Genomic DNA, 13,935 nt, shown 5'->3' with positions numbered 1-13,935 from the left:
CCTTACAGCAAGGTAGCACCTGCAAACGACAGATTCCCCTGAACAGGGGGGAATGTCAGGCTTACTATACATTACTCATCCACCGTGATCCTGCTCTTCATTCAGAAAATCAATTCAATTATAAAAAAAAAAAAGGAAAACTTCCCTCTTCCCAGGTCACCTGATTTTCCCAGCTCTTCAAACTCTGCTAGAACCCACTAAATTCTGCCCACTTACTAAAATAAGCAGAAAACCAGTGATATCTTCTCAGTCCAATCTGCCAACTTTCCTGTTTTCTTTTGCAATATAAAAAAAGGCCCACAAGAATCTCTCTCTGCTTGTAAAGCACTCGGCAGGCTGCTCCAGCACGGCTCCACCGCCCAGCTCCTCCTGCGCCCTTGCTGGCACCAGCCTCCTCGTGGCACTGTCTGGCCATGTCGTGTGAGCCTCTGCCAGGTCAAAAAGCTTTTTGCCAGCTCCCATTCACTGCATTTGCTTTTCCAATGTCACTCAGAGTATCCAAAAATATCCCGGCAAGGCAGGTGGGATCAGTTTTATACCAAAATCACCATTGCCTGGTGTAGCACAGAATACACATTGCAAAATAAAGAACATTTCTAAACTTGGAAAGGACAATATAACTGAGGACACTGCACACACGAGATTTCCGCGGCCTCTCTGGATGCTGTGTGAGCTTGGATGAAACGTGCCCGCGGCTGCTGGCTGTGATTAAGGCTTTCTGGCTTTCCACCTGCAATAACCAGCCCTTGGTTCACAGCAGGCTCCAAGGCAGACGGGGCGGCCTCTTCAGACTCTGAGCTCTGCCACCGCAAAGGATGGTACCGAGAAATAAATTAATCAGGCTGTGGGGTCCTCCCACATTTCTGGCTCAGCTCTGGGTTTTAATTTTAAATAGAAATATATTAAATTACCAACGGGGTATAAAGCACTAATTTCCTTTTGCAGTCAAAATGAGGTGTCATGCATACAGTGATGATAAAGCTAGCTTGTTATTTCAAGCATCAAGCCCTAACACACATGCTTAAGCTTTAATGGATACCTCCAAATTCCTAACAGAATTTTTCCTACTAGCCAGTTAAAATATAATGTATTCCCTTAGAGAACAGCACTGGGTAAAGTAATAATAAAGGTAGTGATTTCTTTTCAACAATCCTATTTATTTGGGGATTGTAACTTGTGGATTCCACAGCATAAAGTTCTTAAGCAGCCATCCCTTGGTATCAGGTTCCCAGTACCAGAAACCAAATCGCTGTATGCAGAGCTCTTATTTCCTACACAATAGGTGTGTAGACACCGAAATAAAGTCTCCTTTTTACGAGAGGCTGATCAACTTCTTCCAGGAATCTGAAGAGCCATGTCATGGAAAAGGGGGCATAGCTAGTACCCGTGAAGGGAATGGTCACTGCTAGATACTGGAACACACATGCAGTTACAACTCAGTTAATTTAAGCCCCTTCACGTACATCCTTGATTCTTGTGCTGAATTTACTGGTGTATCGACTAAGCCTCAAACAGCAGGATAAATGCAATGCTCAACAGGTAGATCTGAAGCTAAATCAGTAAGCAATGAAGATTCTGGATAGGCAACCACAGGAAAGGCATTACAATGTTCTCAGAAATGCAACTGCGCCAAAATTTCATCTTGATGTTATTTATTCCCTGTGACATTTTCTCTATCTTCAAACCAATGAGAGATTGCCAAAAGCCAGTGCTGCAAGCTGAGCCTGGTGCTAGAAATCAGGCTCCTCACTTACACAACCAGAGTTGGGTGGAAAACAGTTTTCTCATCCTGTAAAACTTTTCAAGGTCTCAAAGCATTTCCCACCAACAGGTTGGTGTTGATGGGGCTCATCCCCAAACAGGTTCAAACCCTGTTCCTTCTCCCCCATATTAGGTGAACACCTTTAATACCAGGCCACTAATGAGCTGGGGAAGCTCTCTTTCCAATTATTTCACTTTATATACTTTATTAATCGCTCAAGGATTCAACAAGAGGGATGGATTAGCATCTCCACTGCTTGGGATTCTCTTCTAAGATACAGGGAGACCATGTCCAGACCTTGCTCTGCATCTGAAATGACCACTCCATGTGCTAGTTGTAATTCTGGGGTGTTACTAGTCTGTCCTCCTTTTGCTTGACTGGACAAGTCAAGAAGTACATCCAAGAAAAAAAAAAAAAAGAACTCGTATAGCCTGGAAATGAACGTTTCATTGAAAAAGGTGTGCACTCAATAAAAGCTTCATTTTCTGTAAGTTGAACTACTTTACTTTAAAAACTGCTTGGAAAAGTTCCAACCATCTCTCATCATAAACAAAATCCTTGAATTAAACATTTAATTTTGTCTAGAAACTGTGTTACAATAAATGAAATCTCCAGGGAACAGCATGCTCTTCCAAAGGTACCGGCATGCCTGGATGTTGTGACCAGTAAACATTTATTTTTGTCTGATACAACTTAAGGCATAATTTTTTAATCATAGTTTCAATTTGAACTTTCTCATCACATAGCACCTAAACACTATAAACACTAAATTGGACTTCCAAAACTTTTAGACTTTTATTTCAGCTATCAGGTTTGTTAAATGATATTTACAAAGTTGGAAGCTGAAAAATTCCTTCCTTTGAAGTTTGATTAAATTTAAACCACTGGATTGCAAACGTTAAGTATACAACACCTATAAGCAACCGTAATGCAAGTGGATTACAACAAAGGATGGGAAAAGTAACACCTAGATCAAGAGAACTGTTCAAAATACCTGTTTATGTCATTTTTGTAAGGGCTGAGAATGCAATTTCGACAAGTTGAGTGACTCCACGCTGAGAAACCAAGGCATTATGTTGTTTATATTAAATATCAAATGCCAAAAGTTACAAAACTGTATAATTTCCTTTCTTGCTTGAAAGGAGCTTCAAAATAATTCACACTTGTATGACGCATATTTTACTTCCAATGATTACCTCCTCTCCTAAAATGACTTGGAGAGTCGAGCTGGCTATACACCAAAGAAGTGCATTTATCATGAGCTTTTTGGTAGCCATTTTTTTTAAACATTAATTATGTGTTATAAGGCTTGAGAAACACCAGATGCAGCGCAGGCAGAGCACTGTCTCTAACAGAGCATGGCCAATGTCCAAACACGACCCCATACTCTCCTGAAGTGGGGTCAAGAAGCACCAAAACTCTCATTTACTCAGAAATGACACAAACTTCATCTTCCTAACTGCTAAAGCAGAATTATGAAAGACAGTACTCATATTCTCTTTAGGTGTTAAATCCAATAGGTCTTCAAGGAGTCTCTTCTCCCAACCCTTCATCACCAGCCATCCTACTCTCTCCTTTCTGCCACAAGCACTTCCCGTTTCTTCCTTCATCCAGCCTCATGTAACCTTCACCTTCCTACCATCCTTCCTGCTGTCCTTCTGTTTGGGTTGACTCCTTCACCCGCCCCTTTCTTGGATGCAGGACTTGGCAACCGTGTCCCATCCTGACATGCAGACGCTACACATCTTTCTGTCAGCTCTCCTCCCCACACCATAACGCTCTTCTAAATCACGGCCAGGCAAACCACGCTCCAGATCTCCAAGGCCAAGCTACTGATTTCACCTGGCTTGGGCTCAGCTGAGCAGATACAGAAGAATTCCATGAAATCAGAAAAAAAGGGGAGATTTCCTCATATAGGTCAGGACCTAGCAAAACAGCTGCTGGAAGAAGGAGGAAGATGTGCGTGTGTTAAAAGCAAACCCAGCTATTCCAAGGATAACGGAAAACACCAGCAGAAGAGGAGGGGAAGAGCTGCATGAATGCAGCAGGAGGAAGAGGCTAGAGAGGGTACGGAAGGTGGAAGAAAACGAGGCACAAAAGAGATTGTATCATGTATAAAGTAGAGAGGGAGAGAAGAGACTGAACTGTGAAAGGGGGAAAAGAAGAGAGAGAGAAGGGGGAGAAAATGACATGTCAGGAGAGGCAGGAGATAACAGTAATATGAGAAAGGCTGGAAGGACAGTGTGAACATCAAAGGAGAAAGAGGGGCTGAAGATGGCTCAAGGGAAATAAGTTATTTTTACTTAATAGGACAGCCAATTTTAAGCAGTTCTCCAGCACTATTTGTGAAAAAGAATATCCTCCATTTAAGAAGCATTCCTTTGACATCACGCCTCTGGTGTGATTCGTCTCGGCTTCTGCAAGCGTGCCGCGCAAGGGGGCCATTCCGCCACCCCCCCTAAAAGGACCAACCCCACAGACCCGAGCTCGCAGCAACACTCCAGTTCTTCCAGGGATCTTAAAGGGCTTCAACGCTGTATTTTAACCGTATTTCTGCACATAGTAAGATCTATCTTTTTTTGACCCATACAAAACAGCTTCCAATAAATGCAGTGTGATGTTTTTACTTGCCAAAATGCTGTTTGCCAGGCATAGTGTTGGTTGTAATAATGTAAACGGAAATCAGCACTGCTGTATTTTATCCACTGCACATGACTGTGCATGTACGTGGTGACCCAGTTTAGGGGGAACGTTCGTTACTTTTACATAGCCCCGTGTGCCAGTAAATGCCCTGTGAAACTCATTAGTGTCTTAGGGCATCAAAGCTCAGGAGTAATGAATCCCTCCACCTCTATGTAAGGTAGGAGTACTCCCTCTCTTTTCGTACGCCTGCAGCAACAGTAATGACACTGTGTGTTATGGCTTGGAGGATGGGGAGAAGAGCCTCTGAAGCCACCAGCCGTGCTCAGCATCAGCTGTGTGTGTTAATGCAACGGACACACGGCTCCTCCACCAGCTGCTCTACACAGGGTATGACCCATTAGAGCAGCAGAGCTGGCTTTCAGGTTCATTTGTTTAAGTGCTGCTACCACAAGCAACCACACAGCTTCTAGAAACCTGAAGAATATAGCTGTTCAATGGGTTATTTAAAATTGTGTAGCCAACCCATTAAAATTCCTCTGTCAGTAAGGGATAAAACCTTCAGAGAAAACGGGGAAGGTGACCCTAACCAGAGGGGACACAGTTCAGGCTGCTTCTTTTGAGCTGAACTGATCTCACCTTGGGCTATCGTACCTCTGAACGGTGCTGGTGCTGCTTGCTGAAAGGCAAAGGTCACCTAGGACATGTATTTGTGGGTCAGTATTTTTCAACACAGGCTGGGGTTGGTGGGAAAGCCTCTCATTTCATTTCCCTGAGGTGAAGGACCAGCTCTGGACAAGCAAGGTTGAGTCACCATCCCTGGAGGTATTTAAGACACGTAGACGTGGCGCTTAGGGACATGGTTTAGTGGCGGACTTGGCAGTGTTAGGTTTATGGTTGGACTTGATGATCTTAAGGGTCTTTTCCAAGCTGAATGATTCTGTGATTCTAAGGTCGTGCTCCAGCTGAGATGCATCAGCCCAAGTTATACATCACCCAGCATCATTTGGAGCCAGAAAGATGGCACCGCAAGGACAGACACGTGGTGACTTAGCAACGGTCACTCACCTCCCCTGGCCAGAGGAAACAGTCGAGAATTATTTTAATAGATAAAAGATTGAACAGTAAAAAGGCAGAAAAAGCAAGGCACAACATGGGAGAGGTGTGGAGCGCTGCCTTTTTATGGAATCTTAGGTTTAAAAACCTTCCTGTTCATATTCACAACTTTTTTTTTTTTTCAGTTTCACCTTACAGCCGTAGCGTGGTATCAGGCAATATGTTTACAAGCACTAAACAGCAGTAGATGGGTTTACAGTTACACAAAGCTACGTATTCAGCTACACGTGGCGAGCTCACCAGGAAAGCTGGGATGCATCTATCGCAGCGAAGGAGCCAAGTCTAGCTTGACTCGTTGGCATTGCAGAAAAACTGGCAGCCTGCTCACTGTCAGAGGGCAGACTTGAAATAAATTCAGCAATCCTGAAAACTTATTTCCATAACACATGCATATATATTAAAACAAAAGACTAACCAAGCAGTTTTGCCAGAAATGCTTATGTTTTATTTGCAAGTGTCAAGATGGGTGTTGCAATGTGAATAGTTTTATTCATGACTTTTGAGAGTTTGCCAGATCTGGCAAGACAACCGCTGTTGTCCTCCTTCCCCGCAAGTCTCTCTGCTCCACGCTACGGTACAAACCCCTGCCGAGACAGGGGAATGAGGAAAAGCTGCACAGAACCCTTCCCAGCAAGGACCACTCCGAAGTCCCCTGCTGAGAGCTGGGCTCTGACACACGTCCCCACGCTCCTCACCACGACCTGTGAGATGTCCACCAGCAGCCACTGCCTCAGCTCCTCCTCAGAGGCAGGAGAAGCCCATGAGTGAAAGGGGAAAAAAGCAGATTGTGCCAGCTCAGTTCCTGGCAAGAGGATTAATGTTACCTTTAAAATTAGGAAATTGATTCACAGAAATCTTTGCTAAGAAGCTATTAACATCACCATGTACTTAATATTTTCCCTGCAAGGAAATGGAAGGCAAGGCATTTACCTCTTGATGCCTCAAGTTTCCTGGCACGCTTCTTTATCCCCATCTAAGTAACAGCCCTCAACACAGTGTCAACCACAACCTTGAACGTGACCCTGGTGTGACAGTAAGACTTTGAACTTTCCCTTTTAAAAATATTCTCCCTTGACATATCCAAAATGATCACTAGGAGCTGGAACGGGAGAGCCAGAGCAGACTGGGGGGATGCTCCAGGTATATTATACACAGGCATTATGGTACTTCCAGTATTTTCTCCACTAATCTCTCAAGGCAGAATCACCCTGCTTCCACCTCCAAAATCTGATTAAGATGGGCTGTTGGGAACAGAAATGACAAAACAAACAGAACAATCTCAATTTTAAGCCCCTTGTTTTCTCTCACTCTTTCAGGAAAAACTACTGCAAACCCTGAAATGGAACCCTTCCTACCACGATTGGTACTTGCATGGCAAAAGACTCCACTTCTGACCAAAGAGAGGGACTGAGACATGAGAAACCTCAAGAGCTGCCCACCAGGGTCTGGGAGGAAGGGAATTTTGCCCTCTGGTTTTGGTGGTTTGTCTCCTCCTAGGACCCACTGGTGAAGGGTAACTTCAGATAACTCCTAAACCAGCTGGATACAGTTTTCCTGGCACAGTTTCTGAGGACAAAAATCATAACTGATACTGGTTTTCTAAACTGCCCAATTTCTAAGCATTTTTCTTCTCCATTAGTTTGCTGATGAACATTGAATTAAGAAATCATGGATGACTTCAAACTGCTCCCTAAGAATACAACAAAATAACGCTCTTTTCCAGCATGGCAAGACTGAGTGGAGCTCCTGCTAGGCAGTCTTTGGTGTCTTATTTCTAAAATTAATGATTTGTTCATCTTTGACAACAAGAGCTAAAAGCAACCCTTGCCCCCAAGAACTTACTGCACGAAAAACAGGCAGAAAAGTACAACCCTGAATAATCCAGAGGAGGAAAAGCAACTGTTCACCTTTCATTTCTGTCATCATAAACACACAACTTCTGAGTTCTGGGATAAGTGACATTTTCAGAAGGAACGGAGTGGGTGAGAGGGACGGCGTGCTTCCCACTAGCATTCTGGAGCCTGCGCCAACCATTACTTAAGCCTGTTAGTATATTATTAATCTGCTTTCATAATGATCTGCATTTCTCTAGCACAACGACCACAGCACAACCTGAGAACATCCTGCTCTGCTCAGTGCAAGCAGAGGTGGAACATCTGCACACAGTTTTATCTAGCTCTTTACATGTGTTTCATACATCTCCTAAAATATTCCTGACAATTGTGGTTGCCCATCACTGTCAACACTTTTTTCCCTACTTCAATTCTGACTCTAGTCTTAATGGAACTATAAAACACATGTCCAAAAAATACTTTTCCAACCAGACTAACCTATGGGTCAATCTTTACTTCACTTCCTTGGGCTCTTTTTATTTCAGCCAGTTAAACAAAAACTGTTTTAAGTAGGCCATGAGCAATTCTTTTTTTATTCCACAGCTACTGATACAGGAATATGCTGCTCTTCTCCCCCTTCGTCCTGCACAAAAAGACATTCCACTTCTTGTTTTTCCTTCTCTTCTTTTTTAGATTAGACTTTGGGGAGCCTTTAGCTTATCTATGTGAAGGGTTTTCTTAAACTGCTCCCAAGAACACATGTTGGAGAATGTGGTAGCAGACATTCAGATTAGGCAGCTAAATTATTTTAACCAACTATTTTTACTATTGTCTACAAAGACATTCGGTGTATTTGCTCTGTTTAAGAGTTCAGCATCTTCAAAGCCTCTTATGAACAACAAATTCTCATGATCTCTCAAAGGCAAGTTAGATGTGTGTGATTGAGTTTCTGAATGAGGCGATCGCACACAGAACAAAGAGCTCAACACTGTTATTTTAATGGATTTTCAATTCTGTTGCCAGGTCAGTAATCCTTTTTCTCCCAGTGTCACTCAGAGACTTCAAAAACCACAGCTGGGGTGGAATATTCAGTGTTTGTTTTATTTAGGAGGACATCATACGGCATGGTTCTTTCTAAGCAAATCAATTTATTTGCTGTTGACAGCAAGTATTCATCAGCAGCGATGCCGAGTTGTACTGCTCAGGAGGTTACTAAGAGTGCACTAGGCACACGACTTCCAGCTATCAATTTGACAAACATTCTAAACCATTTTATTTGCCTTTATTTCCCTTCCTGAGGCGTGATAATCCATCAAATTTACTGTTTTTAGCATGCTGCACAGCAGTGCTGGAAAAGGCTCTGATGCAATAGAAACAGAATTGTTATTTATGGTAAAGAATCATCAGCAGGAACATGGAACTCAAAAAAAAAAAAAAATCAAACCAAAAAAACTTGTATAGTTTCAGAAAAACTTCCCTTTGTGGTAGGAAATGAAGCTCTGAATCAGGATTTAAGCATGTGCTTTGTTTTAACGCATGGCTTCATCCAGGCACACGTTGCAGGGCTCTTCTGAATCGAGAAGAAAACCAGATAACACCTAGTTATGTGTTCCTTCCAGCATGAGATATCAAAGGGCCATTATCTGCATGGACCGCTTTTCTTTTAATAGGCAGGGAAACGGAGGCAGGCAGATGAGATGCTGGTCTCCAAGGATCCCAACAAGGCTAACGGCAAAGCTGGGAATAGACCCAAGGTCTCCGAATGCTGAATCAAGCCGTGCCGCTGCTGCTCTGACTCATCCCAGGAACTGTTTGCTAAACACTACGAAGCTTTGCAGAAGTTCCGCATGCTGTGTCAGCTATTCGGGTAGAAGAAGCGATTCCAAGTACTCTAAGGTCAACTCATCAGCCTTGGCATTGATCTTTTCATGAAGGCCTAGTGTCTGGAAGCCAGTGATGGTTATTTCTGGAATCTGCCTACATTTACAGTAGTCGAGATTCACTGGGAGATTTAACAATCATACTAAAAGTCGGTAATCCTACTGCTAGCACAAGAGGTAGTACATCTTCCTAACTCATTTGTTATGTTCTGACAGCAAAACACAGGATTTGTTTTGCAAAAAAATTTTGGCTAGGGGATGAGCAAGGCTTTAAAGCACTTCCCTAAAGGAGTCTGCAGCCAAGGTAAAAACAACCTATTTTTACTTTATTTTTGGCTATAAAGATTATTTCTCCCTCTTTTCTCCAGTGATCAGAGACGCAAAAAAGCTTCAGTGCATGATCTATGCAGTGGATGTGACACAAAGAGTCATATCCCTTACCTTTTCCAGGAGGAAACTGAAGCTAAAACCGTATCCATTTATCAGTTATGTATCCAGCAGGATTACTTAAGGACTCAGGGGAAGAAAGCTGAGATAGATGGGGTATTTTAAGCAGAGATAGCACACTTTACTGGCCCTTCTGGTAGTCTGTAATGCTTAAGATTTGTAAGGAATATGATGACTAATGCGTCCTGAACAAAACCAGGCCTGGCCATTGCATTCCTTTCAAGAACTCCACGTGGAAGAGGAGAATATCAAGTCTTAATATTTATTTACGCAGATCTCACACTCTCTCTGCCTAGCCATCTGGGTGCAGCAGAAAAGCAGACAGGACAAGACAGTATCTGGCACAAAAAGACAAGCAAAACATATCCTGGCAATAATTTAGAACAAAGACTTTGCTTGACATTTTCCTCTCCAGAGCAGGAGCAGGCAACAGGAAAGCATGAACTGCTCACATCCTCTCAAAAGGTGTAGGAGGAGTGAGCTTCAAAGCGATGTAATGACACCTTCCCACCACCCCAAGAGTAGGGCTAAGCCTCAGTAATACAATAAAATTCAAGCTGTGAATCTCACCTACAGTAAGTCATGGTGTTATATACAATCTACTCTTGCCATAATAGCAAACGATTTGTGTATCACTCAAGAGGCTACGATCTGTTTTGTAGACTTTTCCAAAAAATGCCCAAGCACATGCACAGCAGCAACGCTCAGTCTGTGCCTTTACCCACCGTATGATACCGGTTCTTTTCAAAATGAAGCACTGGTGAAACTCTCGGCAATTTTGTTTTCACTGCTGAATAAAAATCACAATTATTCTGGTAACTATGTCATATCCTAACGTTTGTAAGGATAAAGTGCGATGGCTGGGAAAGATAAAACTCTCAGAGTAGAAGGGGAGTGTGTGTGATTTAATGAGAATTTCATTTTACAGAAATAACATTCCGAAGGTAATAAAACTTGTTCCAGAAGTTTTTCTCTAGACTCTCCCAGCAAGCATCTGAACGCACACATTTTCCAGCACACCAAGTGATGTAAGGCAGGAGACCTTCCAACAGGTTCCATTAAAACTGACATTTTCCCAAGGACCAAAAGAATTCCGAGACAAACGTTTCCGTACCTGCGAAGCGAGTCTCCGCATGGCCTCTTCCTGGCGCCGGCGCATTTCGGGGGTCCCCGGGCAGCTCCCGCTGGTGATTGAGGAGTGAGCTGAAGGCGGCTGGGTTAAGGGCAGCTCTCGGTTTGCATCCACATCTGTCCCAAGGAAAGAGCTTATGAAATGCTACAGGACAAGCACGACCAACATTATTATTACAGACTAGGCAGCTGCTGTTTCCTAGCAGGTCATACATGGCAGTTCAAATATTTTCCACAAATACTCTGGTTAGGATTTCAGGCAGCAAAAGACTGTGACACCGTTCAGCCAGGCCAGAGGCTTGCCAAGAAACTTCTTTTAGAGGTAGCACTTTTGGGAAGAACCTCAAAGATAAAGTGTTGAGCTTGTCTTATTCATCTTCTCCACGGTAATTTCATTGACTTTAAAATAATCACACTAATCGAGTGAGTGCACTCTCGAAGGTATGCTCTGTCTTCAAGTTGGGTGTGTTTTAGTGCAGTGCTCTCCTGCTCTGCAGTTCTGCCAATACATCGTCCCTTGTTACGAACAACCGCTGGTTAATTTGGTTCTGAGTCCTCCTTTCAGTGGAGACAGCCAATTTTTCTGAATTATGTGCCTATTTTAAAACATAAATAAATGGAGAGCCACAGCTAACATATCCATCTGAAGCTCATTAATGTAATCAGAGGGAGAGAAGGAGTAGCACCAGGATCTGGAAAAGGCTTGCAAGCAAATAATGAATTATGCTGGAATAATCTCTGTCAAGTTTAACTGCTTTCTATTGTGTTTTAGCTGTTTCTTTTGCCAGGCAAAGCAGAAATTGGCTTTACCAGTAGATTGCTACAACAATCCATTCACCTGGCCTTTGCAGATAACGTTTTCAAACCACTCTTATTTTCACTCACTGGTACTCCTACAGAGTATTTTTGAATGTCACCAAGACATGCAGTACTTGATGATGTCTAATTACTGATTTCTTTACTTTAGGAACATCTTAAGAGAAACAGTCCTCTTAAGTGCAGGCTGTACCAGCAGAGGATTTTCCTGAATGGATTGCTGCAATGCATCCCTGAGCTTGACTTGAAATCATAATGCAAACAATGACCCATTTAATGGCAAACAACAAAGGAGGACAACTACTGCCTGTATAATTAAACCCTGAATGTGTCAGCAATGATGCACATTCTTGATTTTGAGCATGTCATCACCTTTACCTGTATTATTTTTCTGAGACAGGAATTAAGAGTATGAGGCTGTCTTTGTGCCAGTTACTGATGCTGATAGCACAACTGCTGTAGTATAGTCAGGTCACCTGATTAGCATTTATTATTAAACAGATATTTTACTAAGCATAATAGCTAGGTTTTTTTTCAGCATGTGAAAAAAAAAAAAATCAAAGGAACTTGAAGACTAATTATCTTCTATAGCTAGACTAGGACTTACGATCTCTTTAGGAAATAAACCAGTTGATTGATTCTGAAAGTCTTCATCCCAATAACTAACACTGAAGAATCATTCAGCTTTCAACTTCATGGAGAAACCCGAGTGCAAACTAAGCCACGGTACGTTAGGCATGACGAAGGATCTTTGTCCTTTATGCACGGAAGATGCAGGGCACCTTCTCATATGAAACATCCACGTTTTTAGTCCAAAACCAGTTAAGCACAGTAGTCTCTTTCATCTCCACAATCCCTCTAAGCAGACTGGGGAGATGTACCGTTGGTGCACTGCAGAGCTGCAGTTGAAGTACAGGAACAAGCCCTGCCTTTCACTACACATTGTTCATTTAGCCCTGACAAGTGACACTATTCAACATGCCAACATTCGGTGACATTCCAGATATTTTGACATGGTAAAGAGTACTGCATTCCAGTAAACAGATTCAACTACAGTTTTGCTGAGATACAGTGACCTAGATCCTTAAAGATACCTTTAGGTACCTAACCCAGTATTTTTAGTCCTGTCTTACTTCCTGGGAGCTGAATGATTTTAAAACATTGTCATGCCCACCTGCAGATATGTCAGCACAGAGTGATGTGAATTGGATGGGACCGCAAGAGGTAGAGCAATCCTGGGTGCTGAGTCTACATGGGCTTGTAACCCAGCCTAAACATTTACACCGTATGATAAACTGAGATAACAAACCATATGGGAAGGAGAATGCACTGGCATGGATTTGTAGTAATAGAATATTGGCAATTAAAATTTGAGTCTTCCTAATCAGAGAGAAATCTGTGATGTTTTTAAGTCAGAGAAAGAAGAGACAGACTATTTTGACTCTTCAAAAAGTAGATTTGGAACGGGAGCAGTATAAATATTGATGACAGGCGTTTCCTTTGCTTGGTGTGCTGGTTTTGGGTGGGATAGAGTTAATTTTCTTCACAGTAGCTAGCATGGGGCTATGTTCTGGTAAAACCAGGACACCTGGCAACAAAGACTAAGCTGGTTTCTTGGGCCTGAAGAGGAATGGGACCTTTTCAGCCAAAACCATTATAAAAGCTGATGGAAAAGGTCTCTGATTTCTGAAGCTCTCCGTAGTGCTGTACTTACGTTTTGGAGAGGCATGTGGGCTATCAGAAGCAATCTGTCTCATACGTGTGCCATGGCAGCTGAGCGCAACCAGTCTGGAGATGATGGCGGTTTTTCCAAAGCCGATGTTCCCAACGATCACTACGCCTCGGTTGACGCTGGCGTTTGAGCTCTGCAGCTGCGCATCTATCTCGTGGAACACCCAGTCCCGGCCGACGAAGACGGACTCGGTGGTGATGCTGGGCACCTCGAAGAGCAGTGGCTTCAGAGAGATGTCGGGAGGTCGGTAAGGTGCGAAGCGTACTATAAAGATGAAACACAGGGAAAGAATATAAACATCCACGCTAACACTAAAACTAGAGTTTGGAAATTGCTGTTTAATCTTCCTCAGGAATCTTTTCATTGCAAAAGGTGAAAAAAATACAAGCTTATTTATTACCCATAGGTTTGTTGTTAAAAGCATCTGGCTCATTCATCGCATTTTCCATCAAAGGACTTCAGAGAATTTTACAGGAAGAAGTAGTTTCCAGCTAGGGAAAGTATAGCTGGAAGAATGCTTAAGGTCACCATAATTAAAGGCCTTGCCCCAGGCAGAACAGTATCACCCCTGTAACACAG

General features: G+C 42.8%; 1 protein-coding gene across 12 annotated transcripts in view; it reads right to left on the bottom strand.

Annotated features, from left to right (window-relative positions):
* The window catches only part of TANC2 (tetratricopeptide repeat, ankyrin repeat and coiled-coil containing 2), a 290,476-nt gene that overhangs the window by 57,892 nt on the left and 218,649 nt on the right, over positions 1-13,935 (bottom strand). For all 12 annotated transcript variants that reach the window (XM_074891795.1, XM_074891797.1, XM_074891798.1 and 9 more), the window contains 2 exons: positions 13,339-13,620; positions 10,792-10,925 (listed from right to left, as the gene is read on the bottom strand). In XM_074891795.1, coding sequence (XP_074747896.1) covers positions 10,792-10,925; positions 13,339-13,620 — 416 coding nt within the window. The remainder of the gene's footprint in view (positions 1-10,791; positions 10,926-13,338; positions 13,621-13,935) is intronic.

Source organism: Strix uralensis, chromosome 22 (genome assembly GCF_047716275.1).
Source record: "Strix uralensis isolate ZFMK-TIS-50842 chromosome 22, bStrUra1, whole genome shotgun sequence".
Lineage (NCBI taxonomy): Eukaryota > Metazoa > Chordata > Aves > Strigiformes > Strigidae > Strix > Strix uralensis.
This window is presented reverse-complemented; position numbering and strand designations above follow the sequence as displayed.